The 27854-nt window shown below is 40.8% G+C and overlaps 3 protein-coding genes across 5 annotated transcripts; all 3 read left to right on the top strand.

Annotated features, from left to right (window-relative positions):
• The first annotated feature begins 201 nt into the window (after positions 1–201).
• On the top strand, positions 202–6996 carry rer1 (retention in endoplasmic reticulum sorting receptor 1). Of its 3 annotated transcripts, XM_076094331.1 has the most exons (8): positions 202–358; positions 1875–1956; positions 2192–2296; positions 2805–2901; positions 3566–3644; positions 4492–4627; positions 4973–5027; positions 6482–6996. In XM_076094331.1, the coding sequence occupies exons 2-8, from the start codon at positions 1876–1878 to the stop codon at positions 6490–6492; spliced, it is 564 nt and encodes a 187-aa protein (XP_075950446.1). In that variant the 5' UTR covers positions 202–358; position 1875; the 3' UTR covers positions 6493–6996. The 3 variants fall into 3 exon arrangements, with proteins under 3 accessions (XP_075950446.1, XP_075950430.1, XP_075950439.1); XM_076094315.1 differs by having other exon boundaries at positions 203–358; positions 4973–6996; XM_076094324.1 differs by lacking the exon at positions 202–358 and adding an exon at positions 823–859 and having other exon boundaries at positions 4973–6996.
• A 149-nt stretch (positions 6997–7145) lies between these two features.
• On the top strand, positions 7146–13325 carry LOC142952510 (taste receptor type 1 member 1-like). The gene is made up of 6 exons (XM_076094272.1): positions 7146–8144; positions 8437–8734; positions 8947–9672; positions 9876–10082; positions 10381–10501; positions 11417–13325. Exons 1-6 carry the CDS (start codon positions 7921–7923, stop codon positions 12334–12336), a joined length of 2496 nt encoding a protein of 831 aa, XP_075950387.1. The 5' UTR covers positions 7146–7920; the 3' UTR covers positions 12337–13325.
• An 8333-nt stretch (positions 13326–21658) lies between these two features.
• On the top strand, positions 21659–26112 carry LOC142948809 (taste receptor type 1 member 1-like). Its single transcript, XM_076090920.1, has 6 exons — positions 21659–21855; positions 22148–22445; positions 22644–23369; positions 23573–23779; positions 24083–24203; positions 25190–26112. Exons 1-6 carry the CDS (start codon positions 21674–21676, stop codon positions 26110–26112), a joined length of 2457 nt encoding a protein of 818 aa, XP_075947035.1. The 5' UTR covers positions 21659–21673.
• Positions 26113–27854: the final 1742 nt, after the last annotated feature.

The raw sequence follows: 27854 nt of genomic DNA, 5'->3' as shown, positions 1-27854 counted from the left end.
GCTCAGGAGAGAGGAAGCAATTCAACAAATCAATCCATTGTGTTGATAATATACAATATCTTTCTTTAAACGTCTTACCGCTGCTCGTATACTCTGCTAACTTCCGTGAACTATTGAGAGGCTCCATTGCTTTAAAAACGGATTAATTGGAGTGAACGGAGATGACGGGACTCTCTCTTTAAAGGGGCTCTGGGTTCTACTATCGTGCCTGTGTTCTACTATCCTGCCTGGGTTCTACTATCCTGCCTGCCGTTAGCTCTAGCTCGAATCCTTGCGGAAGTACTGACGTGTTAACAGCCAGAAGTGGCTAGTTTAGCTAGCTAGGTAGAGCCGGGTAGTGACACAGCGGCCGTATCAGGTAAGAAATGACTGTCATTGATTATTTTCACCTTAATTGCAAACACCACCACGAGACGCAGACAAGTATTAAAACTAAGAAACACATTTCAAAACCAGTGTATCATTCAGTGAGTGCGGATGTGGCTGCTGGAGTGGTTTGATTTCTAACTGGGCTAACGTTAGCTGGCTAGCCGTTGGCAACGTACTACTGTATCGGCGGAAGTGAGTTGTCAGATTGTCACAGTCCTTGCTGGTACTTGTAGTTCAACGTTTTCTTGATCAACATGGATTGTAATGGAAATAGAGGGGGTCATGAACTACACTTTCTTTAATCAGGTTATAATAGGCGCTACGCTGAAGTTCAGGGAAATGTAGTCGCATGCATTCATTTAAGGACTGATAGGGGTGAACTGTAGGTTTACGAAAACTACATAACCCATACAAGCGATGATTTGGGCCAAAGGGCAATGTGCTTTCAGATGACTAGTTAGCTATTTCTATGGCTAATTTGTAAGCTAACGTGAGTAATACTCTTTCTTTAAAATAGTGGCAGTGACGAAACGTTTGTCACAGTTATTGCATGTTTTGTTTCTATCGTATCCATGCTATAGTTATCCATAAGAGCCTGTTGTGATAAATATGACTTATTGGCTGCCTTCCAGACCGCTTCAGCCTGTTTGCTAGCTATGCAGCTAACGTTAGCCACAATCACGAACATCTCTACACGATCTTGCCTTTTTAGCCACCGTTGCATGTCAAAATTCCCCATTAAAACACTGTAATCGCAATGGTTACACAATGAAAGTTGGTAACAAAATACCTGAAACTTAACCCCGAACTATGTTAAAGGGGGGCAACCGACTAACGTCAACGTTACATGGAAAATGTATGATCTACTCGTTACTCGTTAAATCAATGGATCACTGAAAAGTTCGACGTAAAAGCAGCCGAAATATGTCGCCACTGGTTAGATTTAAGTTACAAAAATCGTTACCTAGCTTGTTAGTTTCAACCGAACGAATACTAGAGTTCCCCATGTTCGTTATCTAACGCTACACATCATTTAGCACCGGTTATGTGTACCTGTCAGACAGCTTCCCCATCTGGACTCGCTTAACTACACAACACACAGACGACCACATTCTGGTCTTCACAGATCCAAACGGCGGATCACACATTTCAGTAGACTCATTACTTTCTTAACTAGCCTTATATGGTATTAATGATTATTGTACTTAAGACCTACATTTAATGCTGAATCCTACTAAGAAGTAAAACATGACTAAAAGAGGCAATAAACAACATGTGAAGTAAATACTTACGTATCTTTTCTCTTCACAAAAACTCTGCTGGCTGGAAAAGGTTCTACCCTGTTGTCTTACAAACTTGATGTGAAATTCTAGCCAATATAGCTTAGAGTGGGAGATGCTAGATTTGTGCATATTAGATTACATATAAAGTGTGTTTCAGTCATACTAGCCAAGCCTACATCCATGCACCACTAATCAAAATGTATTTTTCATCTTTGCTGGCAGAATGTCAGAAGGGGACAGTGTTGGGGAGTCAATCCATGGGAAGCCATCTGTAGTTGCTGCCTTTTTCACACGGATTGGACAGGTAAAATGTGTACTGTTCAAATCACAAATGTATATTTTAGGGATTAAATGATTTTATACTCTGGTGTAAATACTGGATTGCATATCATGTGTAAATATATTATACCTTTTTTTTTTTTTTTTTTTTTTTTTTTTTTTTTTTTTTTTAAATCAAGGTTGTGTCTTACTTGGTCATCGGTGACATTCTCTGCCTCTGATAGCTATATCTTTTGTTTTCCTCTATTTTTTTGTTATAGGTCTATCAGTCATGGCTAGACAAGTCAACGCCATTCCATGCAGTGCGATGGGGAGCTACTCTACTACTTACTGCAGTCTACATGATCAGAGTGTACATACTACAGGTAATTGTTTTCAGTTTTTTCCAATTTACTACATCGTTCTTTGCTCAAGGAAGAAAACAAATGTAAGCTATGAGAGTTGTACATAGTTGTAATACAAGCAAACCAAAATGTTTAACTTGCCCTGCAATTTTTTTGAGGCCGTCAGAATAAGAGGTGTTTATTCACCTCTACTAATTATTTAACTAGTAGTTAGTGGTGTTGTTGTACTGGATTGTATATTTAAGGCTCATTGTTCTTTGTTTTGTGCTGATTTTCACCAAAGGTGAAAGATTGGCTTAGAGGACACTACAAGAGGACAGTGACTGTACATATGTTTCATTCTGTATCCCACCTGTCTAATGTGTGTTTTGAAAATTTGCCGACTTGCCTGTTCTGTTTCCATGAAAATGTTCCTGCTCATATGTGTGCGTAATTTTCACTAAAAAGACACATTCACATTCCACATTCATGTTTTCTGTCTGCCCATGAATCCTGTTAATGTAGTGATGTTTCTTATGCTGCCTTTCAGGGTTGGTATATAGTAACATATGCTTTGGGAATCTACCATCTCAACCTGTTCATTGCTTTTCTATCGCCAAAAGTGGATCCTTCAATGCTTGACGAAGGCAAGTTGAATTAATTAAATCTGATCAGCTCTTTGTACAGTTTTCATATTGTCTACTTTGCAGTAGGTTACCGTTTGTGTTATTAACTAGCTGTTTATTTAGGCTTTTAACTTTCACACATTATGGTCAATATTAAAGAGCACTAAGAATACTTTTCCAACACAGGTTTGCATCACATACAGAACAAAATACTGTTGTAGATTTATATATCTGAGGATGGAGTTTAAATTCTTTGTCTATGGTTGGAAGTGTGCAACACTTTTTAACATTGAGATTTATGGATCCAAACAAAACAAGAGCACAACATCCACAAAGTCAAACTTGTTAGAACATCCAAGGAAATAACATGTCATCGTGCCGGCCACACTATTGATTAACAAGTGATCTCTCGGAAGTTAAGCGCAGACTCCTAAAAGCAAAAAACTATTGTGAAGTAGTTTATTCCCCTTATTTAGCCTAATAAGCTTTTCCTTTGTACATACATTGTTATTACAGATTAACAACATTTCAGACCAGTGTCTTTTTTAAATAAAATACAACATGAACGTAATAATAATTTTGGTCACATTGTGTTTTGACTTGTACGTTGTTGGTCTCGTGATTTGAAGGTTGCACTTTTTAATAACTACAACATATCACCATAACCGCTCTCTCTCTCCTGCAGATGAGGGCCCATCCCTTCCCACCAAGCAAAACGAGGAGTTCCGCCCGTTCATCAGGAGATTGCCTGAATTCAAATTCTGGTGAGTCTAGCTCGTGGCCTGGCCACCTGTCATTGTCACCCACAGAGTGATTGCAAATGAATTCCTGGGAAATGGCCTGTGGTCAACTTTAAAGTCATGCATTTGAACATGTAAAACAAAACGGAGATGTTGGATTGAATTACCAAGTGTGTATTTGCTTGTGACGCTGTGTGATCTTACATCCTCATCTTGACTAATCCACTACTTCATCCATAGATCATGCCCAAAGACATTAAATTAGACTCTTGTAAGCGTGGCTTGACAAACGTTCACCGGGACAGTTAGCATCTTTGAGCAGTTTTAGCTTTATAAAAATTGTGTATCAATGAAAAGGCTACCGGTTGAGCATTAAGTCAACATTTCTCTGTGCTCTACTATTCACAGTTCATATTAAACCTTGCCTGACCGCCATGTGTTTATGCAAACTCTTTGTCCTCTTGTGCACTAAAGCAGGAAGAGAGGAAAGTGGATTTTTCATCGTGTATAAAACGATGATCTTTGGTTTTTAAACTGAGAGAAAGCTGTAATAGTGTTGAAATATTTATCAGCTGTTTTCAGACTCACTGCGTTGACTGAACTTGAGAAAATAAGATGCATTAGAACAGGTTAAGAAATTTAGCCAAAAACCTTTTGTTCATTGTGAGTTGTTTGTAATATTTGTATCCATTCTTCATTATTACACTTCCACATTAGTCTCTCCACAATGCTAAATTCCAAAATGAAATCTCCTTTAGTGTCTAGACATATGCATTCAGTAAATGACTGGTTACGAGTTGAGGATGTTGTTGATTTTATGCTTCCACTAATGTGGTTAAACTGTTTTAACTGAGGTTATCTTGTCTTGCAGGCATTCGGCGACAAAAGGCATCGTCATCGCCATGATTTGCACATTTTTTGAAGCCTTCAATGTGCCAGTGTTCTGGCCTATACTTGTAATGTACTTCATCATGCTCTTCTGCATCACCATGAAGAGGCAGATCAAGGTAAAAAGTATACATGGACTGACACGTATAAGTGCACTGCATATGTTGACACTGCAGCTGTACTGGAGTCACAGTGTAACGTAAACAAAACTAGACATCTAATCGGTCACGAAGGTCGTATGTTTTGAAGGGGATTCATTTTATTTGACTGCATTATATTGTACGGGTCTTTATGTCCAGCTTTTATATGCAGAGCATCTGTTCAATACTGAATATCTGAATACCAGCTATCATTGTTCTACTCCCACCACATGGGATAAGTAAAAAAAAAAAAAAAAAATGTTTACGCAAATCCTAGAAATACTTGTTGCTAATTCTCCTCTTTTTCTTCCCCACTTTCTCTAGCATATGGTCAAGTACAGATACCTACCCTTCACACATGGGAAGAGGACATACAAAGGCAAGGACGAAACAGGGAAACCTTTTGCTAGTTAAAATCTCCCCCTTACCCTTCCCCTCCTCATTTTAAATTTATCGGTCACAGTTAGTGGGGAGTGACAAGGGTTAGAGATTGATTTACCTTTTTGTAAGCGGAGTAAAATGAAAAAAAAAAAAAAAAAGTTTGATCCATGGTTCAGATGAGGATATGACCAGCATGGATCAAATAAGTCTGGGAATATTGCCTTTTGTCTATTTAGGGGTAGGGTTTTTTGTTTTGTTTTTTCTTGAGGACCCCGATCCTCGATTTAGGATTGGTCTGCTATTGTTCAGTGGTAGGTGAGACTCAGTGCTGCCTTTTTAACCCCATGGGGTAAGTATAAAGTCGCCAAGGAGGAACCACACTGGAAAAAAGTTGCCGTGAAATTTGTGATTATTTTTTTTTTTTTCAATGATGGGGATTCCAGTACATCTCCTTCTCCCAAGTAAAATAAATCTGCCAAGTTTTGATTAATATATTGGTACCTACTTATTTGTAACAAGTTATATATTAAAAGTCCGTAGTGTTAGAAACATGACACGATTAAATGTGTAAGAGGAAGCTGAAGGAAATGCAATGTCTTTAAGTTGAATCATTTCTTCTTTTGTGCGGCTGCTCTGGGTCACAAGTGTCTCAGCCAGTCCTTTGTACGACATGCAGTCACTTTGGAAAAGTTAGTCACATTTAACTTGAATATGCATTCATGACGGGCAGAAAAACACCGATCATAATTCATCTCTTGAAATGATTAGCCTATACCCAGCGCCAAATAATTTTAGATTTCTGTTTAACTTGAATTGGCACCTCACACAATTTAGTTAAAAAAAAATTTTGTTACCTGATTCTCACTAGCATAGCCAGTGGAGCAAGCATTATTATGGATGATTAACAGGGACTTGACTTAAATCTTAAGCCACCCACCACATCATTGAATGCGTTATTTTAAGCGAGTGTCACTAATCCCAACCCATTTGGTCTCCTGTAGCCTGTGGTCTACCTTAAATCACTTCTTTCTACTTTAGCGCCTTTGTAGAGCTTGGATACTGTGTCGTTGAGCACCCCTACAAACCAAATTTATTTGCATTATTTAAGGTCGCATTTAGCTTGATATGGCAAGTCAATGGATTTGTTTTACGTCACATCTTTAGACCATTATGTGCATCATTGTTCAAAATATACTTTATCTTCAAATTGCACAGCCAGTATTCAAGCCCAATTCATAACGAGGTGTAATCTGAAATGAGAGTCGAGCAATTACACATCTATCCCGACGACCTTTTTCTCTTTGAAACATTTACCCATCTAGGTTTCAAAGCCTGGGGTCCATTCAATTGATGTAGACTAGCTGTTTTAGTACTTTAAAGTCTGTGTTTACTTTGAAAAACGTTATGGTAAATAGTCATTCCAAGCAAACTTTTGTTCTCTTTCTTTTGCAGAGGAAACATAAGAACACAGAGATTGAGAGCTTTTATTATAACAAATGGATGAAGTGGTTGGCGATCACTCTTTTCTATAAACCTGTTGATTTGTTTTTCTCCATTTTTATCAGAATGCTGGGGATTATCTGTCATTATTAAACTTTGATCAGCACTGTAGTAAGGGATCAAAACATTTTCCTGTAAAAAGTTTGTTTCAAAGGGTTGTCTGTAGGATTTGTGTGTATATATATATATATTTGAAAATATGAAATTCTTTTGAGATTATTTTTATTTTAGTTTTTTTCTTTCAACCACCATACTGTTTCCAAGTGTTTAAATCCATTTCAGTTGAAATTGATGCAAGCAGAACTGGTTAATTGGGTTCTAGATTGGATGAATTAAATATGTTTCTCATAGACTGCATGTTATCGTTTTCCTGTGCTACAGTTATAAACAACTTGATTTTAACAACTTAAGTGTAATTTTTTTTCACTCCAAATGCTATTAAAGAGGCTGTGTCCCTTCAAACAGTACATAGTTGTGTCTGCCTCATATTTTGCATATATTAATGGAGGAGCTAAAGGTCAAACAACAAATCTGATCAGCCCACATGTGTCTACATTTCATTCATTTGACTCCCTTTAAGTACAATTCATGAATCACTGAACATCTTTCACAGACTATAAACACCCCTATATTGATGAGATGAGAAACGCAAGAACAATTAAGTTCCTAGAATTATTGTGGGAAGCGGGCCACATTCAGTAGCGGAAGTGCGAGCAAATACTGTCAATATCAAACTTCCTATGCTGTTTTCTGCATTCACTCATCACATCAGGAAGACAAGTTCCTTTCTTCCATTTATAGTTATGGAGGTCACTGCACCTAGGAACACTCGATGCAAAATAAATATTTTAGAAACCTTCCCCACATCTGTGCCTCAACACAAGCCTGTCTCTGAGCTCTGCAGGCAGTACTTTCACCTCGTGGCCGGGTTTTTTCTCCAATTGGCATTGGCTGCTGTCGGTACACTTAAAGAGACAGGTGTGTGTGTGCTTTTACAAATCTTGTGCAATCCATTTCATTTACCACTAGCGATGGGACTCCAATCAAGGTTTAGAAATATGTGAAAGTGTTATAGCAAGTGTTCTGAATACTTGGGGACAATATGATATTTCAGGGTTTTTGTATTTTCATGAAATTGCAAAAAAATCTAATTCGGTTTTCACTTTGTCATTATTGGGTACATTGAGGGTACATTGATTAGGGGGAAAATAATTCAAATGGTTTCAGAACAAGGCTGCAACATCAAAAGAGATGTAAGTGAAGGTTTTAAAGTACTTTTTGAATGCACTGTATCACAGAGAAGGCAGGGACAGCTGAGATGATTTTTGCATACTGATTTGTGTATTCTTCTCCATAAGGTATTTTTGACAACTCGTATACACTTCCATTTCATGTTTGACATCAGATTGGTAAACGGTAGGCTAACTAGCACAATGAAACACTTATTTGTTTCTCTGCTTCTCTTGGGAGCTTTTCTACGTGCCTTGGCTCAATGCACCGCCCCAGCCTCAGAGTTTCAGCTGGAAGGAGATTATTTGTTGGCTGGACTTTTTGACATTCATCATGATAGTTCCGCTGTTAAACAAGACCGTCCAGAAGCCATCGACTGCTCCAGGTGAGTCTTACAATAAGTCTGAAAGAATATCTTCTGAGGTTGAAAATAATTACTGCCTGGTGTTAACACACGACAGCTTACACATTCAAGTTTAGCCTTAGCTTTCAGGTCAGTGGATATAGCTCGTAACATTTCCTCAAGAACTATTTAATCAATTGCTATATGATCAAAGAACATCAAGTCTGCATTATTGACCTCCATTATAATCTTGTTTTAGATATACAAGTCTGTACAGGCAGTAAATAGTGAAACTAATTCTCACATTCTCTCACTTTCCTTCCTCTATCCACAGTAAACCCTTCATTCTGTCAAGTTATCGGAGGTTTCAGTTGATGAGATTCTCTGTAGAGGAAATCAATAACTCCACCAAACTCCTGCCAAATGTGTCTCTGGGCTATGAGATATTTGACCACTGCTCAGATATACACAATTTTCCAGGCATCTTTAAACTCCTCTCAGTCGACGGTTTGATCCAACCTTGGGGTGACCCACACAAGAATCTGTCTAAAGTGATGGCCGTGGTCGGCACTTATACAAGCACTCAAGCCCTGACTGTAGCCCCGCTGTTCATGATGGATCCCATTCCTATGGTACATTGTCCAGATACATCAAGTGATTAAAAACAGTTTTACATGCATTTAAACAAATTAAAACAGCTTTTAAATTGGTCACTAAAATAATGACAATTTCTTTATAACTCTCAAAATATACTGTATATGTTCTTATCAATTAATAGTAAAATATGTTTTAATGTTACATATTAGAATTTTTCACTGAATTTTTTCCATTACTCTTTTGACAGGTCAGTTATGGAGCTGCTAGTTCAGTCTTTTCAAGAAAACTGATTTTCCCGTCTTTCCTACGAACAGTACATCCCAATAAAGACGTCATAGAAGTGATTTTTAACATTGTGCAACACTTCAAATGGCGCTGGGTTGCTTTCCTTAACATTGATGATGATTATGGAAACGATGGCCGGGATTTGTTCATAAAGAGGATTAAAGACACAGAGATTTGTCTGGCATACACCAAAGGCCTCAATCAAGATACAGTTCACTCCAAAATATTCAGACAGATAGAGGCACAGAGGATAGATATCATTATTGTTTTTGCTCCTGAATGGACTGCTAAAGCTCTCATTCACAAAGCAATACAACTAAATGTCACCAAGAAGGTGTGGATAGCAGGGGATGCATGGTCCTTAAACAAGGAGCTCCTCGAGGAGGAAGGAATCAAAAATATTGGGACTGTAATTGGGGTTTCTGAGCCAAAAGTGACAATACCTGGTTTCAGTGATTTTATCTATTCTTCCAAAAGCCAGAACTATTGTGAAAATGCAGAACAAAAATCATTTTGTAATCAGGTTTGCAACTGCAGCAGCCTGAGTGCAGAAAAAATCCTTGCTGTAGACCCATCTTTTAATTTCCCTGTTTATTCTGCTGTACATGCCATCGCCCATGCCTTGCACAATGCCTTGCAATGTGAATCAGGCAGATGTAAAGGCAATATTACAATGTACCCACACATGGTAAGTGTACACATAATTTGATTATTAATTTAATTAGTTCTCACCATCTGATTCTTGTAAATGTATCTTACTGACGAGTTTATCTTACAGACAAGCTTATTTCAAAGTGTAAAACTTATAGGTTAAAAACCTATTGAATCACCACCTAATAATGTTAATTGTAAACAAATGCAAGATCTCTGAACTTTGTGTACCCACATCAGGTTCTGGCAGAGCTGAAGAAGTCAAACTTTACACTTTTAAATCAAAGTGTTACATTTGATGAGAATGGCGACCCCAACTTCGGATCCTATTCTATAGTTTTCTGGAACCAAAGTGGAGATGCAGAGGAGATCGGCATTTGTCATTTTCACCCAAAGTTCAATTTCTTCATCAACAACACCAAAATTCAGTGGCACACAAAGAAAGAAGTAAGTTGTTTTGAGACTAATTTATAAGCTATAAGTTGATTAAAAAATACTTTGTTTTGTTTTCCCGCTTCTGCAAGGATGTGTGTGTGGATGAGTGCACATGTGCACATTTATTTAGTAAATGCTGTGACAGCGTCTAGATGTTATGTTCAGTGTTGAAGGCATATTACAAACCCCGTTTAGAATTTTAAAAAGCTGTATAGGCCTAAATACCACCACTTGTCTATAATTTGCCTCCACCCTCCTACACCGTTATCTTGCACTTGTCCTTACTTGTCTGAATAATTGTCTTGTACAGGCGCCTACTTCACTGTGTTCCCAAGAATGTGATGAAGGATTTGTTCAAAAGCAAGATGGAATCCACCAATGCTGCTTCGATTGTGAAATCTGTCTTAAAGAAACTTATATCAACAAAACAGGTAAATTATTTTACATGAGAGGAAGAAAACAAGTACAAGCAGTGCTGTCATTCTGATCTTGATGTGAGCCAATTTCAGACTTTTAAACTTGGTTATGGCTTACTGGGAATCCCTATTGGAAGCGTGGTAACTGTCAAATAATTTTTTCAATTTGGGCATTACAATCCTCTGTCAGACAAAACCTAATTTCACCAACAAATCATGCTCCATTCATGTGTTCTAAACGGTTTAGGCCTATAATAGTGGGATTTCTTTTTTGCAGACAACATTGCTGTTAGGATGATACAGCAGGCTAACAATAAATATTCGTAAGATCGTTGCAACTTTCAAATGTCTGCGTATGAACTCCTTGATCATAACAGAATATAGTAACTTTCACCACTGCTCTTTTTAGAAAGGCCACCCAAAGACAAAAGCGTGTTCTTTGTTTAGATTATCAAATGGACAATGGATCATACACGTTTGTTTCTCGCTGCTATCATCAGCCAGCACGCCAACAAGCCTCCATTTTCCCAGAATCGTGCCCAGGGGCAGATAGAATTGCATAGTGAAAGTGAGGCTCAAGCCTTGCTTAATCTTGAGAGTATAAATCTAAAACACGCGTACACAGACAGTCGTAGTTCTGTTTATACTGTCCGCTTGGAGGACACGTTCCACAGATGCACAGTAGATCACTGCGCTACCACTTGTAGCATGGTGGCCGCGTGGCACAACAAATTGGTGGTGCGCGGATGTTCACACAGAGCCAACGCATACACCCTCTGATGAAGAAATTTACTGTAGGCTAGCATTTTGCTCATACAGTATCATAAATTAAACATCTAACAAAGCTTCCTAAACTTTCTTCACCCATACAGGACTTTTCAAAAGTGAACCTCAACTTTATTGACAAATTGTTTCTCTCATGTTAAACAGAGGATCCCTACGAGTGCATCAACTGTAAGGAAACAGAATGGTCTGCAGCAGGAAGTACATCATGTACTCTGCGGGTGGTGGAGTACGTCCCATTCACAGACAGCGGGGCTATAATGATCATGGTCGGAGCCTGGGCCTTGGTAGTCATCACACTAGCCATGTCCGTTCTCTTTGCCATCAACTACAACACACCTGTTGTCAGATCTGCTGGGGGACCAATGTGCTTCCTAATTTTTGGCTGCCACAGTCTGTGTAGTCTTAGTGTGTTCTTTTACTTTGGTAAGCCAACCACTTCCTTTTGTATCCTAAGGTTCTTACCATTTCTCTTGTTCTACACAGTTTGTCTAGCATGTTTTGTTGTGCGCTCTTTTCAAATTGTTTACATTTTCAAAATAGCCGCCAAGTTCCCCAAGCTCCACAGTCTGTGGATGAAATATCATGGACAGTGGCTGGTCATCACTGTGGCATTTGTTACTCAGGCACTCCTACTTCTTTTTGGCTATACTTTTGCTCCTCCCAAGCCCTACAATGAAACACTTTACCCAGACAAAATCATACTTGGTTGTGACATTAACCTCAAAGCAGCCTTTGGTCCTGTGGTTTTACTTTTATCTTTGTGCTTCCTTTGCTTTATTTTCTCATACATGGGAAAAGACCTTCCTAAAAACTACAATGAAGCCAAAGCAATAACCTTCTGCTTACTCCTGCTGATCCTCACCTGGATCATATTTGTCACTGTAAAGTTACTTTACCATGGCAAGTACATCCAAACACTTAACGCCCTGGCAGTACTCTCCAGTCTGTACTCCTTTCTGTTGTGGTATTTCCTCCCAAAATGTCACATCATCCTTTTTCAATCATACAAAAACACACAGGAGTACTTCCAAGGTCTCATTCTGAACTATAACACCAGACAGTAGCAGCTAGCAGTAAATGTGTGTCTTCTGTATACAGAAGAAGAGATGTGCTTCAGGCCTCCTGAATACTTTCTTAAATCACAATAATTTGTTTTTTTAGAGTAGAAAAGTACATAGTACATTAAAGTTGTACCCTAAATAGGTTGATTGTTTATTTAGTTGTTTTACTCAGAGGTGTAAGAATCTTGAAATTAACTGTAACAATATACAGTCATACACATTTCAACAAGAGGCACTCGTAATGTTGTTTTAGTCTACAGCCATGCTAAGGGCTCTGTGGCACTGTATACACTGATAGGTACTAAATGATAACATTAGCATGTATATATAACCTACTCGTGATATAGTGCTGCAGGGATAAGGTATATTTGATGGCCAACTGCTGCAGTTTAATGTGAGAACACAACAACTTTACAGTAAATACATGTACTGAAGTACTTCAGCTGTGTACAGTTTGGAATTTTGCAGTGGTAGTTTAAAATAGGGCTCGAGACGGCGTTGCATCGTCCCAGAATTGATAATGTGATCACTATCGCATGGTTGAGGACAATCTGAAACTTTTCATGTTGGCAGGAGGGGAGCTAGTTAGTTGTAAGCTGTTAGCAGTGAGTGGCCTGCAGAGTCCAGCTGCGTCTTTTATAAACAAGCCGGGAACATAAGAAAATCCCAAAATACTAGGGCTGAAGTCTAGACAAGGAACAAAAGCAGATGACCCGACAATGAAATAATGTCATAACAAGAATGTCACCACATGAAGGCGCCACTTCACTGTGATGCTTATAGGCTAGACCACAGGCACACCATGAATACACTGTGTAACATGTTTTTTTCTATTGTGATACATATAAGGGTGCATAATGTGAGTTTTTGTGCCGATGTTGTACAGATTCAGATTTTGTAGTTTGTGTGCACAACTTTGTTCTTATGCACATTTAAGATTCACCTCACTGGAGTAATAAATAAAGGCTACTTAGCCCTTTGGTATGCTAAAATGTTTCCTCTGTGTCTGTATCAATATGTTTCTGTATCTTCATGGACACACGGAGGCTCCACTTTTGTAAATACAATGTGATATGATCTTAATTTAATTTGAGTTGCACTGTTTAATATTTTTCTTTAATATGAGTCTAAAAAGAGCATGCTGTACACCTTTGAAATGGGTTGCCCCAGTAAGAGTGAAACCTCTACCCTCATGCCACTTCATTTAAAAATTACTTATTTATACACCCACACTGTAACATATTAGCCATCATATACTCCTTTACAACTGTATCAGTCCTGTAATGACTTATGTCATCATTGTACAGTGCTGTAATGACATCCCTGCTTTAGAGAGTGGAGAATAATTTCCCCACTGTGTGGACTAATAAAGAAATGTTTCTTTCTTTCTTCTTTCTTTCTTTATGTTGGATACAAGAAAACTAGATGTGTTTTGGGGTTTGTGACGTTTTTTATTTTTTATTAACCTTGTCTCTCTACCAACTGGTTACCAGCCGCAACAGCAACACTGGTGTTGTTTTCACCTTGTGAGTCTGTGTGTGAATCATTGTGGCATAATGTAGTCATGAAGACACCTACTGTATCTGGAATTATCACAGAGGCGGTTGTGACTACTTTGCCAGGTGTTTGTATTTCTGTCTGCCGGTGGTCAGATTTTGTCATCGCAACAGCGTCGCAAGTGTGCAAGATACAGTCAAGAAATTGTAAAGGTGTGTAGTCATCAGTCCCAACACAACATTACACACAAACTAATCAGATTCTGTGTAGCTCAAAACTGTTGGCTGTTGATAAAAAATGTTATTTGGTCCAGGCTTCACGCATTTGTGTATGTGTGTGTGTGTGTGTGTGTGTGTGTGTTTATGATGGGTTATGTCTTGGTACCTTGATTCTGTATTTGGAAGATATTGACCGTCCATCCAAAGAGAAATGTTTGTGTCCTCTTCACTGTCATCTCTCCTTGAGACCACTTTCAGTAGACGATATGCTGATTCATCAGCACTAGAAAAGAAAAACAGATGAAATGTATGATCATTTCACAACATCAGTTTGATTTTATTAAAAAACATGATGAAATGGATGGCTCATAATTTATTCCATAATGTAGGGATTCTATAGGGAAACTATTTTGAAAAAGACTTGCTGAAAGCTAATTTATTTTCACATCTGATCTTTTTAATTCCACAAAAGACCATACCAGATGACAAAAAAAATAAAAAATAAAAATAAACAATAATAATAGCTTTTGATTTCTTCATGACCCCTATTGTTTTAGCACAGTCAAGGATAAATAAAAAAGAAATACTACATACATGAGATGCTATTGCACTGGAAGATGAGCATCAAGGCCACATTCATTTCCTTGCTACCATTTGCAGTTTGAGCATGGACTTGAAGTTAAATGTGTAATTTAAGATTGAAATGGACAGAAACGGACAAAGAAAAGAGAAATATATATCTAACTTCATCTCAAACTTCATCTTAACATACAAAGAAATTAATTGTCACAGTACTGGCCACACTGTTGATTTGTAAGTGATCTCTTGGAAGCAAAGTGTAAAGTGTAGATAGTAATGACTGCTATTCACCAAAAAATGTTGTAAAGTTGTTTACCCACCTCATGTGGCTTCCATAAAACAATATTTTTGATTTTGAATAACCACGGCATCACCGTATAAACTATATCGCTCCTGTAGATGAGGGCCCATCTCTTCCTACCTAGCAGAACAAGGAGTTTCACCCTTGCATCAGGAGTTTGCCTGAATTCAAACTTTGGTGTGAGTCTATAGCTCATGGCCTGGCCATCTATCACTGTCATCCACAGAGTGATGCAAATGATCTCCTTTCATATGACCTGTGTGGTCAAAGCTTAAGTCATGCAGAGCTCATTTGTAAGAGGATGTAGCATTTTAGCATAAACCAATGATACCTGGTTGAATTTATTAATTTGTGTACATTTGCTTGTGACCCTATGTGATCTTACAACCTCATCTGTACTTCATCTTTACTTCATCCCTGTCATCCAGAGATCATCTCTATAGTAAAACCTTTATTCAATTGTAACAGACTCTCTGCTACCCCGGTGGGTCTTGGGAGCACAGTGATGTCAGCACACAGTTGAATTGCGTTTTCAAACGTTCTTTATTGTCACAATCAGACTGGACTTGGCCATGTGCTCTCCTGCCTTGCCTCCGAGCACACGCCGCGGGAGTTTGCCGAGGTCTCCCGTCCTTTCCGTCCCACTGCACGACTGTCGCTCGTGCCGCGCTCTCCCCCGCGCCTCCGTCACAACTGGTGATTAAATACATCCGAGAGTGAGACAATTAGGATCTGTTTCAGCTGCGCCTAATTAAGTCTCTTCCCGGCACCGTTCCCTGAACCACTCCCACACTCCGTCCCCTCCACAGCTGAGCCCACACATGCCCCGCCACCACATACCCCCACCGCCCGATTTAGGCCGGGGAGCCATCCGGCCTGACCTACTCCCCCCCCCCCCCCCCATGAGAGCGGGAGAGGAAGTCGGCCACGGTCATCTGCGCCCCCGGCCTATGGACCACTTTGAAATTAAATGGCTGTAACGCCAGATACCACCGAGTGATCCGGGCGTTGGTATCTTTCATGCGGTGGAGCCACTGGAGCGGGGCGTGGTCCGACCAGAGGGTGAATGAGCGCCCCAGGAGGCAATAGCGCAGGGAGTCGACCGCTCACCGGATGGCCAGGCACTCCTTCTCCACCGTACTGTACCTGGCCTCCCTCTCGGAAAGCTTCCGGCTGATATACAGCACGGGGCGGTCAACCCCCGTACCTGCTGGGACAAAACGGCCCCCAGCCCTCTGTTCGACGTGTCAGTCTGCAGAGTAAAAGGAAGAGAGAAGTTAGGAGTATGAAGGAGTGGTTCCCCACAGAGAGCCTGTTTCACCCTCTCAAACGCCAACTGGCACTGCTCCGACCACTGGACCGGATCTGAGGCACCTTTCCGGGTCAGGTCGGTCAAGGGGCTGGTCAGCTTTACAAAGTCCGGGATGAACCGCCTGTAATAACCCAACAGCCCCAAAAAAACCCTCACCTCTTTTTTGGCCCAAGTGGTACCCCAAATACCGTACCTCCCTCCGTCCAACTGCACACTTCCCTGGGTTGGCGGTGAGCCCCGCCTGCCTCAGGGACTCCAGCACCGCGGCCACCCGCTGCACATGCTCTGCCCAGGTGGTGCTGTGGATGATCACATCATCCAAATAGGCGGCAGCATATGCAGCATGTGGACGCAGCACCCGGTCCATCAGGCGTTGGAACGTGGCTGGGGCCCCGAACAGCCCAAAGGGAAGTGTGGTAAATTGGTACAAACCAAACGGAGTGGAGAAGGCCGATTTTTCCTTGGACTCTGGCGACAGAGGAATCTGCCAGTAGCCCTTGGTCAAATCCAGTGTCGGAAACGTGTCGGAAACGTGCAGTGCCCAGTCGGTCCAGGAGGTCGTCGACCCGGGGCATTGGGTACGCATCGAATCGTGACACATCATTCACCCTGCGATAGTCCACACAGAACCGTATAGACCCATCCTTCTTGACTACAAGAACAATGGGGCTACACCAGGCACTGTTGGACTCTTCTATTACCCCCATCTCCAGCATAGCCGCCAATTCCTTCTGAACCACTTTTCTTTTGTGTTCAGGTAACCTGTAGGGTCGTAACCTCACCGTCACGCCCGGGGTAGTCTCAATTTGGTGCTCTATGAGGTTTGTGCGTCCTGGCCGGAGGGAGAACACGTCAGCAAACTGCTTTTGCAACTGGGCAATGTCTGTTCTCTGGGTCTCGGAGAGATGGGCTTCACAAAGGAGCGAGGTGGGATTAGTGGATTTCGACACCTCAGGCCCCAGCTCCTCTCTCTCGGATACCGTGGACACCAGAGAAACAGACTCCGCCTCTCTCCATGCTTTCAGGAGGTTGAGGTGGTAGATCTGTGTAGCTCCACCCATGTCAGAACGCACAACCTCATAGTCGACATCCCCCACTCGCCGTGTGACCACAAAGGGCCCTTGCCACTTGGCGAGGAGTTTAGAGCTGGAAGAAGGAAGCAATACAAGTACCTTTTCTCCCGGTGTGAATTGTCTCAGCCTGGCCCCTCTGTTGTACAGCCGTTGTTGACGTTCCTGGGCCTGGAGCAAATTCTCACGTGACATCCGACCCAGTGTGTGGAGTTTTGCTCGCAGGTCCAGGACGTATTGGATCTCACTTTTCCCGGTGCTCGGACCTTCCGCCCAGTTTTCTTTAATCAGGTCGAGCACCCCCCGTGGTGTCCTGCCAAACAGTAGTTCGAAGGGAGAAAATCCCGTGGAGGCCTGGAGAACCTCCCGCACTGCAGACAACAGAGGATCAAGCCATTTATCCCAATTGCGTACATCTTCGTCAATAAATTTACGGATCATGGACTTTAAAGTTTTATTCAGACGCTCCACCAGACCATCGGTCTGGGGGTGGTAAACACTGGTCCGAATAGATTTAATGCCCAGTAATCCGTAAAGTTCTCTCAGTGTGCGTGACATGAACGAGGTGCCCTGGTCAGTCAGAATCTCTTTCGGGATTCCAACTCGGGAGATGACCTGAAACAGAGCCTGCGCGACACTCTTTGCAGAAATGTTGCGCAATGGCACTGCCTCTGGATATCGTGTTGCGTAATCCACTAGGACTAACACAAAGCGATATCCACGTGCACTCCGGTGAAATGGCCCGATGAGGTCCATGCCGATTCGCTTGAATGGGACCTCCATTAATGGCAGAGGACGTAAAGGCGCCCTCGGAATGGCCGGCTGATTTACCAATTGACACTCCGGGCAGGATGCACACCATCGGCGCACATCCCCCCGGATACCTGGCCGATAAAATCGGGTCATTATCCGGTCCAGTGTTTTTTCATATCCCATGTGGCCAGCCATCGGGTTATAGTGAGCCGCCTGGAAAATACTTTCCCGACGGCTTTTCGGTACCAGCAACTGGGTGTTTTCCTGACCTGACTGAGTGTCACGACTCACTCTATACAACCTGTCCCTAATCAATGAAAAGTGCGGGTATGACTGTGCTGCGTCAGGGCGCACCAGCTGACCATCAATGCGTATCACTTGATCAAAGGCTGAGCGTAGAGTATCATCTCGAGACTGCTCAAGTGGAAAATCTTCCATGGAGTGTATTTCGGGACCCGGTTCCCCCTCCCTGTCTGCAGCGTCGGACAACCTTGCGTCACCGCTGAGCACAGCACACATACCGCATGACCCTGTCTGTCGTGAACGCACCCCCGCACCCGGCCCCATTAATTTATTAAACCCTGGCCAATCTGTTCCCAAGATTAGGGGGTGCGTAAGGAGGGAGCTAACCGCAACCTTTAGACGATGTTTTTTCCCCATGTATCTAATTTCTACTGACATCTGGTCAAAATAAAAGCCAAAGAAGTGCAAACTGTCACAGAACAAGTTCACACTGGAGGACATTAGAGACAAAGACTGGATTTCTTGCACCGTTGAGTAGTCTTGAAAGAGGACAGAAGCCATGATGACACCCTCTCACAACTGGGGATTGGGGATGGTCAAAATTCTTCATCATTGGGCCTGTGTGCTAGAGCAGTGATTTTCAACCGCTGTGCCGCAGCACACCAGTGTGCCGTGAGAGATCATCAGGTGTGCCGTGGGAAAATGTCCAATTTCACTTAATGAGTCCAAAAATATATTATTTAGTTGTTGCAAATACTTTGCCATTGTTGAGGGTCTGAGCTGCAATATATTGGCTGGCTAAGTAATAAATATGCTTCCATGCCAGTGGGTGGCAGTAGATAATGAGGTGTTAATTTAGGACAGTAGAATGAAATGGTTGCAGTGACGAGACGAACAGCGATGGAGAAATATTTGAAAAGGGAAATTGCAGACTCTGAACTGGGCCCTGGACAAAATAACCCAGATAAGAAGCCTCATAAGGATCAACACATTGAGAGAATTTTCATTAAATTGTTCAGCGTATATCCGACCCTCGGTACAACGGCCCGCCAGAAAATATCATGTTTATCTCCCGACTGCGCATTTTGCTGATAAACTGGGCGCACTTGTCACGGAGTTCACTCGGCGATTTGCCGACTTTGCAACTCAGAAATTTACATCTGAACTGATCAGCAATCCGTTTGCAGTTGACGTGGAAAGAGCACCTGTGGAGCTGATAGACCTCCAGTGTAATGACACTCAAGGCAAAGTATGACTCTGAGGGCGCTGCAGTTTCCAAGCTTCACCCCCGAAACGATGCCTTAACTACATGCTGCTCAAATGCTCTGCATGTTTGAAAGCACATACCTGTGTGAGCAGCTTTTCTCTGTGATGAAGATGAACAACAACCCACACAGGTGTCGTCTCACTGATGCACACCTTCACTCCATCTTGAGGGTTTCCACAGAACCTAACCCCAGATATTAATGAACTGGCAGCCAAGAAAAGATGCCAAACATCTGGCTCTGGTACGCATGTGTGACCACGGGCCACGACAAGGCCCGGATTGGGTTTCGTATTTACCGTGCACTGCACCTTTAATACCGGCTCAAACCACTCAAAAGCCCACAGATTATATTTAAGGGTACATGTGGCAGTGAATGACTTACTGAGACCAAGGATTACCCCAAGATTAAAACATTTATTACAACAAACAACAATTTAATATGTTAAAGACAATAAAAAGGTATACATCTAATATACCTGTGACACAGGTTATAATAGAGGCAAAACCATGTAAAACAAAACCAAGCAACGCAAAACTATGCAAAACAAAACCAAGCAAAACAAAACCAAGCAAAACAAAACCATGAATACAACTAAATTGATAAGTTAAACAAAACAGCAGTGGCAGTCAACGTCTCCTGCCTGCTCACTGCACAACACCCATCTGGAAGGCTTGACGGGGAAGTGAGAGTCTCTTTGGAGCTGGACCTGGAGTAAAATAAGACAAGGGTGAAACCCACGGCAAATATGTCTCACTTAAAAAGCTAAAGTTCACACCTGCCTGGAGGTCAGAGAGAGGGAAAGACGCAGCTCATGGTATGGCTATTTATGGTGGAACAAACAAATTGGGAACCAGGAAGTAGGAGGGGCTAAGGCCTACCCAGCTCCACAGTAGCCCAGGAGGGACATTTCATTGCCGGCTACATTCGCATAAAATAATGTAGCCTAATTAAACATGTATTCTTTTTGCACTTTGTGCAATATCCCTTCTGTGGAGATCTGTGGAACATACCTGGCTTGGTTCCCTTCTGAGCAAAGGCGACTGGTCTAGTTAGGCTAAAGCTCTCTGGCCACTTTATCCATCTCTCCCGCTTCAATGTGTCAGCCAAAACAAGCAAGACCTTGTCGTGGTACCATCTTTATTGGCCTTGGGATAAAGCTGTTTCACACCTGTCAATATGTGCACTACTGTGTCCGTCCTGCTACAGAGTTTACAACTGGGATACAAGTGTGCTAATGAGGGGAGAGTTTGTAATATTGATGGAAGGAAGAATGAGATGCCACAACTCTGTCCATGTTACTATCCTCTTGGGTAAATCCCACTTTGTTCAGCACCACTGGGTGCCAAGCTTAACTGCTTTGACCTTCTTCATGTCTTAGTCTTTCAATAGGGCAGGGACCGCTAAACCAAACAAAAATTTAGCTCAATGATTAAGTATAATTGTTTTTGTATTATTTGTTTAACTGTGCCTTATTTATCTAGTTTTAGGATTTGAGTCTGGATCTGATCACATTTTAGGTCACATTTATGCAGAAATACAGAAAATTCTGAAGGGTTCACATCAAGTAACACGAGATCTATTCATGATAGAGGTATTGAATTTACCTGCTCATAATCATCATTGCAGAGTCTGTGCAGCTTTTGCATACTGATTTGTGTATTCTCTTCCAACCATTTACAGGTATATATTTATGACATCTGCTGTCATGCATTCTCAATTCCATGGAAGTGAACACTGGGGGTTTGTTGTTACGAGCATCGCATTGCTTGAAAAAAGGCTGAAGCTACTGAGTTCATGTCAGAATAAAGAAAATTACAACAATGAAACATTTTCTTGCTTCTCTGTTTTATCTGCGAGCTTCTCTACATGCCTCGGCTCAATGCACGATTTTAGAACAAGGCTCAAATGTCAAAAGAAATGTAATTGAAGGTTTTAAAGTACTTTTTGAATGCACTGTATCACAGGGACGGTAGGGACAGCTGAGATGATTTTTGCATACTGATTTGTGTATTCTTCTCCATACGGTATTTTTGACAACTCATATACGCTCCCATTCCATGTTTCAAATCAGATTGGTAAACGGTAGGCTAACTAGCACAATGAAACACTTATTTGTTTCTCTGCTTCTCTTGGGAGCTTTTCTACGTGCCTTGGCTCAATGCACCGTCCCAGCCTCAGAGTTTCGGCTGGAAGGAGATTATTTGTTGGCTGGACTTTTTGACATTCATCATGATAGTTCCGCTGTTAAACAAGACCGTCCAGAAGCCATCGACTGCTCCAGGTGAGTCTTACAATAAGTCTGAAAGAATATCTTCTGAGGTTGAAAATAATTACTGCCTGGTGTTAACACACGACAGCTTACACATTCAAGTTTAGCCTTAGCTTTCAGGTCAGTGGATATAGCTCGTAACATTTCCTCAAGAACAATTTAATCAATTGCTATATGATCAAAGAACATCAAGTCTGCATTATTGACCTCCATTATAATCTTGTTTTAGATATACAAGTCTGTACAGGCAGTAAATAGTGAAACTAATTCTCACATTCTCTCACTTTCCTTCCTCTATCCACAGTAAAACCTTGATTCTGTCAAGTTATCGGAGGTTTCAGTTGATGAGATTCTCTGTAGAGGAAATCAATAACTCCACCAAACTCCTGCCAAATGTGTCTCTGGGCTATGAGATATTTGACCACTGCTCAGATATACACAATTTTCCAGGCATCTTTAAACTCCTCTCAGTCGACGGTTTGATCCAACCTTGGGGTGACCCACACAAGAATCTGTCTAAAGTGATGGCCGTGGTCGGCACTTATACAAGCACTCAAGCCCTGACTGTAGCCCCGCTGTTCATGATGGATCTCATTCCTATGGTACATTTTCCAGATACATCAAGTGATAAAAACAGTTTTACATGCATTTAAACAAATTAAAACAGCTTTTAAATTGGTCACTAAAATAATAACTCTCAAAATATACTGTATATGTTCTTATCAATTAATAGTAAAATATGTTTTAATGTTACATATTAGAATTTTTCACTGAATTTATTTCCATTACTCTGTTGACAGGTCAGTTATGGAGCTACAAGTTCAGTCTTTTCAAGAAAACTGATTTTCCCGTCTTTCATACGAACAGTACATCCCAATGAAGACGTCATGGAAGTGATTTTTAACATTGTGCAACACTTCAAATGGCGCTGGGTTGCTTTCCTTAACATTGATGATGATTATGGAAACGATGGCCGGGATTTGTTCATAAAGAGGATTAAAGATACTGAGATTTGTCTGGCATACACCAAAGGCCTCAAACAACATATGGATCACTCCAAAATATTCAAACAGATAAAGGCACAGAAGATAGATATCATTATTGTTTTTGCTCCTGAATGGACTGCTAAAGCTCTCATTGAGTCAGCAATACAACTAAATGTCACCAAGAAGGTGTGGATAGCAGTGGATGCATGGTCCTTAAACAAGGAGCTCCCCAAGAAGAAAGGAATCAAAAATATTGGAACTGTAATTGGGGTTTCTGAGCCAAAAGTGACAATACCTGGTTTCAGTGATTTTATCAATTCTTCCAAAAGCCAGAACTATTGTGAAAATACAGAACAAAAATTATTTTGTAATCAGGTTTGCAACTGCAGCAGCCTGAGTGCAGAAGAAATCCTTGCTGTAGACCCATCTTTTAATTTCCCTGTTTATTCTGCTGTACATGCCATCGCTCATGCCTTGCACAATGCCTTGCAATGTGAATCAGGCAGATGTAAAGGCAATATTACAATGTACCCACACATGGTAAGTATACACATAATTTGATAATTCATTTAATTAGTTCTCACCATCTGATTCTTGTAAATGTATCTTACTGACGAGTTTATCTTACAGACAAGCTTATTTCAAAATGTAAAACTTATAGGTTAAAAACCTATTGAATCACCACCTAATAATGTTAATTGTAAACAAATGCAAGATCTCTGAACTTTGTGTACCCACATCAGGTTCTGGCAGAGCTGAAGAAGTCAAACTTTACACTTTTAAATCAAAGTGTTACATTTGATGAGAATGGCGACCCCAACTTCGGATCCTATTCTATAGTTTTCTGGAACCAAAGTGGAGATGCAGAGGAGATCGGCTTTTATAATTTGCACCCAAAGTTCAATTTCTTCATCAACGACACCAAAATTCAGTGGCACACAAAGAAAGAAGTAAGTTGTTTTTACCTAGGAATAATTTATACGCTATAAGTTGATTAAAAAATACTTTGTTTTGTTTTCCCGCTTCTGCAAGGATGTGTGTGTGGATGAGTGCACATGTGCACATTTATTTAGTAAATGCTGTGACAGCGTCTAGATGTTATGTTCAGTGTTGAAGGCATATTACAAACCCCGTTTAGAATTTTAAAAAGCTGTATAGGCCTAAATACCGCCACTTGTCTATAATTTGCCTCCACCCTCCTACAGCGTTATCTTGCACTTGTCCTTACTTGTCTAAATAATTGTCTTGTACAGGCGCCTACTTCACTGTGTTCCCAAGAATGTGATGAAGGATTTGCAAAAAGGCTACATGGAATCCACCAATGCTGCTTCGATTGTGAAATCTGTCCTAAAGAAACTTATATCAACAAAACAGGTAAATTATTTTACATGAGAGGAAGAAAACAAGTACAAGCAGTGCTGTCATTCTGATCTTGATGTGAGCCAATTTCAGACTTTTAAACTTTGTTATGGCTTACTGGGAATTCCCATTAAGTGAGACAGAAGCAACATGTGAGCAGCATGTGAGCGTTCTGTCATCCAATCCACACTGACTCCATCTTCCCTCCGGGGAAGTTGAGTGGACACCAGCTGGCTAACCTGCCTTTACCAGAGTAGGGTGTCTCTGCAGACTGGACACTGAGAGGGCGTGGTAACTGTCAAATCATTTTTTTTAATTTGGTCCTTACAATCCTCTGTCAGCCAAAACCTAATTTCACCAACAGGCCGCCTGAACCACAACCAGTTTTTAATTCAGCGAATCTCACAAACATCTCATGCTCCATTCACTTGTTCTATACGGTTTAGGCCTATAATACTGGGATTTCTGTTTTGCAGACAAAATTGCTTTTTGCTTCATTTGATTGAACCCAAGAAGTAGGGATGATACAGCAGGCGAACAATAAGTATTCGTAAGATCGTTATTGTAAAATAATGTTAGCCTTGGGTTTAAAACTTTCAACTGTCTGCGTATGAATTCCTTGATCATAACTGAATATAGTAACTTTCACCACTGCTCATTTTAGAAAGGCCACCACAAGACAAAAGCGTGTTCTTTGTTTAGATTGTCAAACGGACAATGGATCATACACGTTTGTTTCTCGCTGCCATCATTAGCCAGCACGCCAACGAGCCTTCATTTTCCCAGAACCGTGCCCGGTGGCAGACAGAATTGCATAGTGAAAGTGAGGCTCAAGCCTTGAGTAAAGAAATTTACTGTAGGCTAGAGTTTTGCTCATACAGTATCACAAATTAAACGTCTAACCCAACTTCCTAAACTGTTTGATCTTTCTTTACCCACAGAGGACTTTTTAAAAGTGAACCTCAACTTTATTGACAAATTGTTTCTCTCATGTTAAACAGGGAATCCCTACAAGTGCATCAACTGCAAGGAAACAGAATGGTCTACAGCAGGAAGTACATCATGTACTCTGCGGGTGGTGGAGTACATCCCATTCACAGACAGTGGGGCTATAATGATCATGGTCGGAGCCTGGGCCTTGGTGGGCCTCACACTAGCCATGTCCGTTCTCTTTGCCATCAACTACAACACACCTGTTGTCAGATCTGCTGGGGGACCAATGTGCTTCCTAATTTTAGGCTGCCACAGTCTGTGTAGTCTTAGTGTGTTATTTTACTTTGGTAAGCCAACCACTTCCTTTTGTATCCTAAGGTTCTTACCATTTCTCTTGTTCTACACGGTTTGTCTAGCATGTTTTGTCGTGCGCTCTTTTCAAATTGTTTACATTTTCAAATTAGCCGCCAAGTTCCAGAAGCTCCACAGTCTGTGGATGAAATATCATGGACAGTGGCTGGTCATCACTGTGGCATTTGTTACTCAGGCACTCCTACTTCTTTTTGGCTATACTTTTGCCCCTCCCAAGCCCTACAATGAAACACGTTGGTACCCAGACAAAATCATACTTGGTTGTGACATTAACCTCAAAGCAGCCTTTGGTCCTGTGGTTTTACTTTTATCTTTGTGCTTCCTTTGCTTTATTTTCTCATACATGGGAAAAGACCTTCCTAAAAACTACAATGAAGCCAAAGCAATAACCTTCTGCTTACTCCTGCTGATCCTCACCTGGATCATATTTGTCACTGTAAAGTTACTTTACCATGGCAAGTACATCCAAACACTTAACGCCCTGGCAATACTCTTCAGTCTCTACTGCTTTCTGTTGTGGTATTTCCTCCCAAAATGTCACATCATCCTTTTTCAATCATACAAAAACACACAGGAGTACTTCCAAGGTCTCCTTCTGAACTATAACACCAGACAGTAGCAGCCAGCAGTAAATGTGTGTCTTCTGTATACAGAAGAAGAGATGTGCTTCAGGCCTCCTGAATACTTTCAATTAAATCACCACAATTAGTTTTTTTTAGAGTAGAAAAGTACATAGTACTTTAAAGCTGTACCCTAAATAGGTTGATTGTTTATTTAGTTGTTTTACTCAGAGGTGTAAGAATCTTGAAATTAACTGTAACAATATACAGTCATACACATTTCAACAAGAGGCATTCGTAATGTTGTGTTAGTCTACAGCCATGCTAAGGGCTCTGTGGCACTGTATACACTGATAGGTACTAAATGATAACATTAGCATGTATATATAACCTACCCGTGATATAGTGCTGCAGGGATAAGGTATATTTGATGGCCAACCCGGAAGTTATCTTCATCCTGGTTCTCTTGAAAAAGAGCCAATGGGATTTTTCCATTGAATTTTGGATTACTGCAGAAAATAACCCCTGAAACAAACAAAACTTTATGATACTTACACATTTTGTTCACCAAGATAATCTTGATGACAAATGAACATCACTTTCATACATTTTTAAGCCTATATGCATTCGCCAGAATTAAAAAGCTAACGTTAGTGGATAAACAAACTACACAACGGTCGCGGGACTTCTCATCAAAAAGATAAAGGCGTGATAAGGTTTAGTAGTCTTACTTAGCCCTTTGTTAGCAACCACCTTTTTTTAAGACATATAAAAGCTACAACATACACAAGCGGGGTATTTACTTACGTACTTTATGTCATTGAACAAAACGTTAAAATCTGTTATGCTTGTGACCTTATTTCAGGCATCTAACACAAAAAAACGAATGTAGAAAGTAATATCATTAAAAACTAAATACCCACCATAAAATAATTAACTGACACTGTCACTACATATTATGTGTTCTTGATGTTGATATGACTATTGTCTGATCTGAGCTGCCATGCAATGTCTATGAAAAGCTGCTCCGAGCCCAGCGAGCCAAACTAAAGGTTGGGGATAGTTTACAGCAAATTTGGACCAGAGACTATCCGCAGCCAATTAGTAAACAGAGTCCTGTGACATGTTCACCTATGTTACAAATAATTTCTTCTCTCCTGAAACACCCGTTAGCTCCTGGCAGCTAACAGAGCTAACGGACTGACAGTTTCTGTTCAGAGGAACCGTTGAACACTCTACATGAAGCGTTACAGAGTGAACTGCTGCAGCTTCATGTGAGAACGCAACAACTTTACACAAAATAAATGTACCGAAGTACTTTTGTGTACAGTTTGGAATTTTGCAGTGGTAGTTTAAAATAGGGCTCGAGACGGCGTTGCATCGTCCCGGAATTGATAATGTGCTCACTATCGAATAGTTGAGGACAAACTGAAACTTCTCATGTCAGCAGGAGGGGAGCTTGTTAGTTAAAAGCTGTTAGCAGTGAGTGGCCTGCAGAGTCCAGCTGCAGATCCAAAGACAAGCAGGGAACAGAAGACAATCCCAAAATACTAGAGCTGAACGCTGGACACAAGGAACAAAAGCAGATGACCCGACAATGAGAGAGGGAACATACAGACGAAATACACAATGTACTAATTAACTAATTAAACACAGGTGTGAAAGAAAACAGATGGGAAAAAGACAAAGGCAGCAAGTAAAACAAAACGTGACATATGGGAAGGGTGAAATTTCAAAATCAAACAGGACACACTAAACATAAATGAATAAGATGAAACAAGGAAAAACATAAAGAGAAGAT

This window comes from Anarhichas minor, unplaced genomic scaffold (genome assembly GCF_050575085.1).
Source record: "Anarhichas minor isolate MPS153535 unplaced genomic scaffold, ASM5057508v1 ptg000003l, whole genome shotgun sequence".
NCBI lineage: Eukaryota > Metazoa > Chordata > Actinopteri > Perciformes > Anarhichadidae > Anarhichas > Anarhichas minor.
The sequence above is the reverse complement of the archived record's forward strand: the minus strand, read 5'-3'. Positions and strand labels throughout refer to the sequence as shown.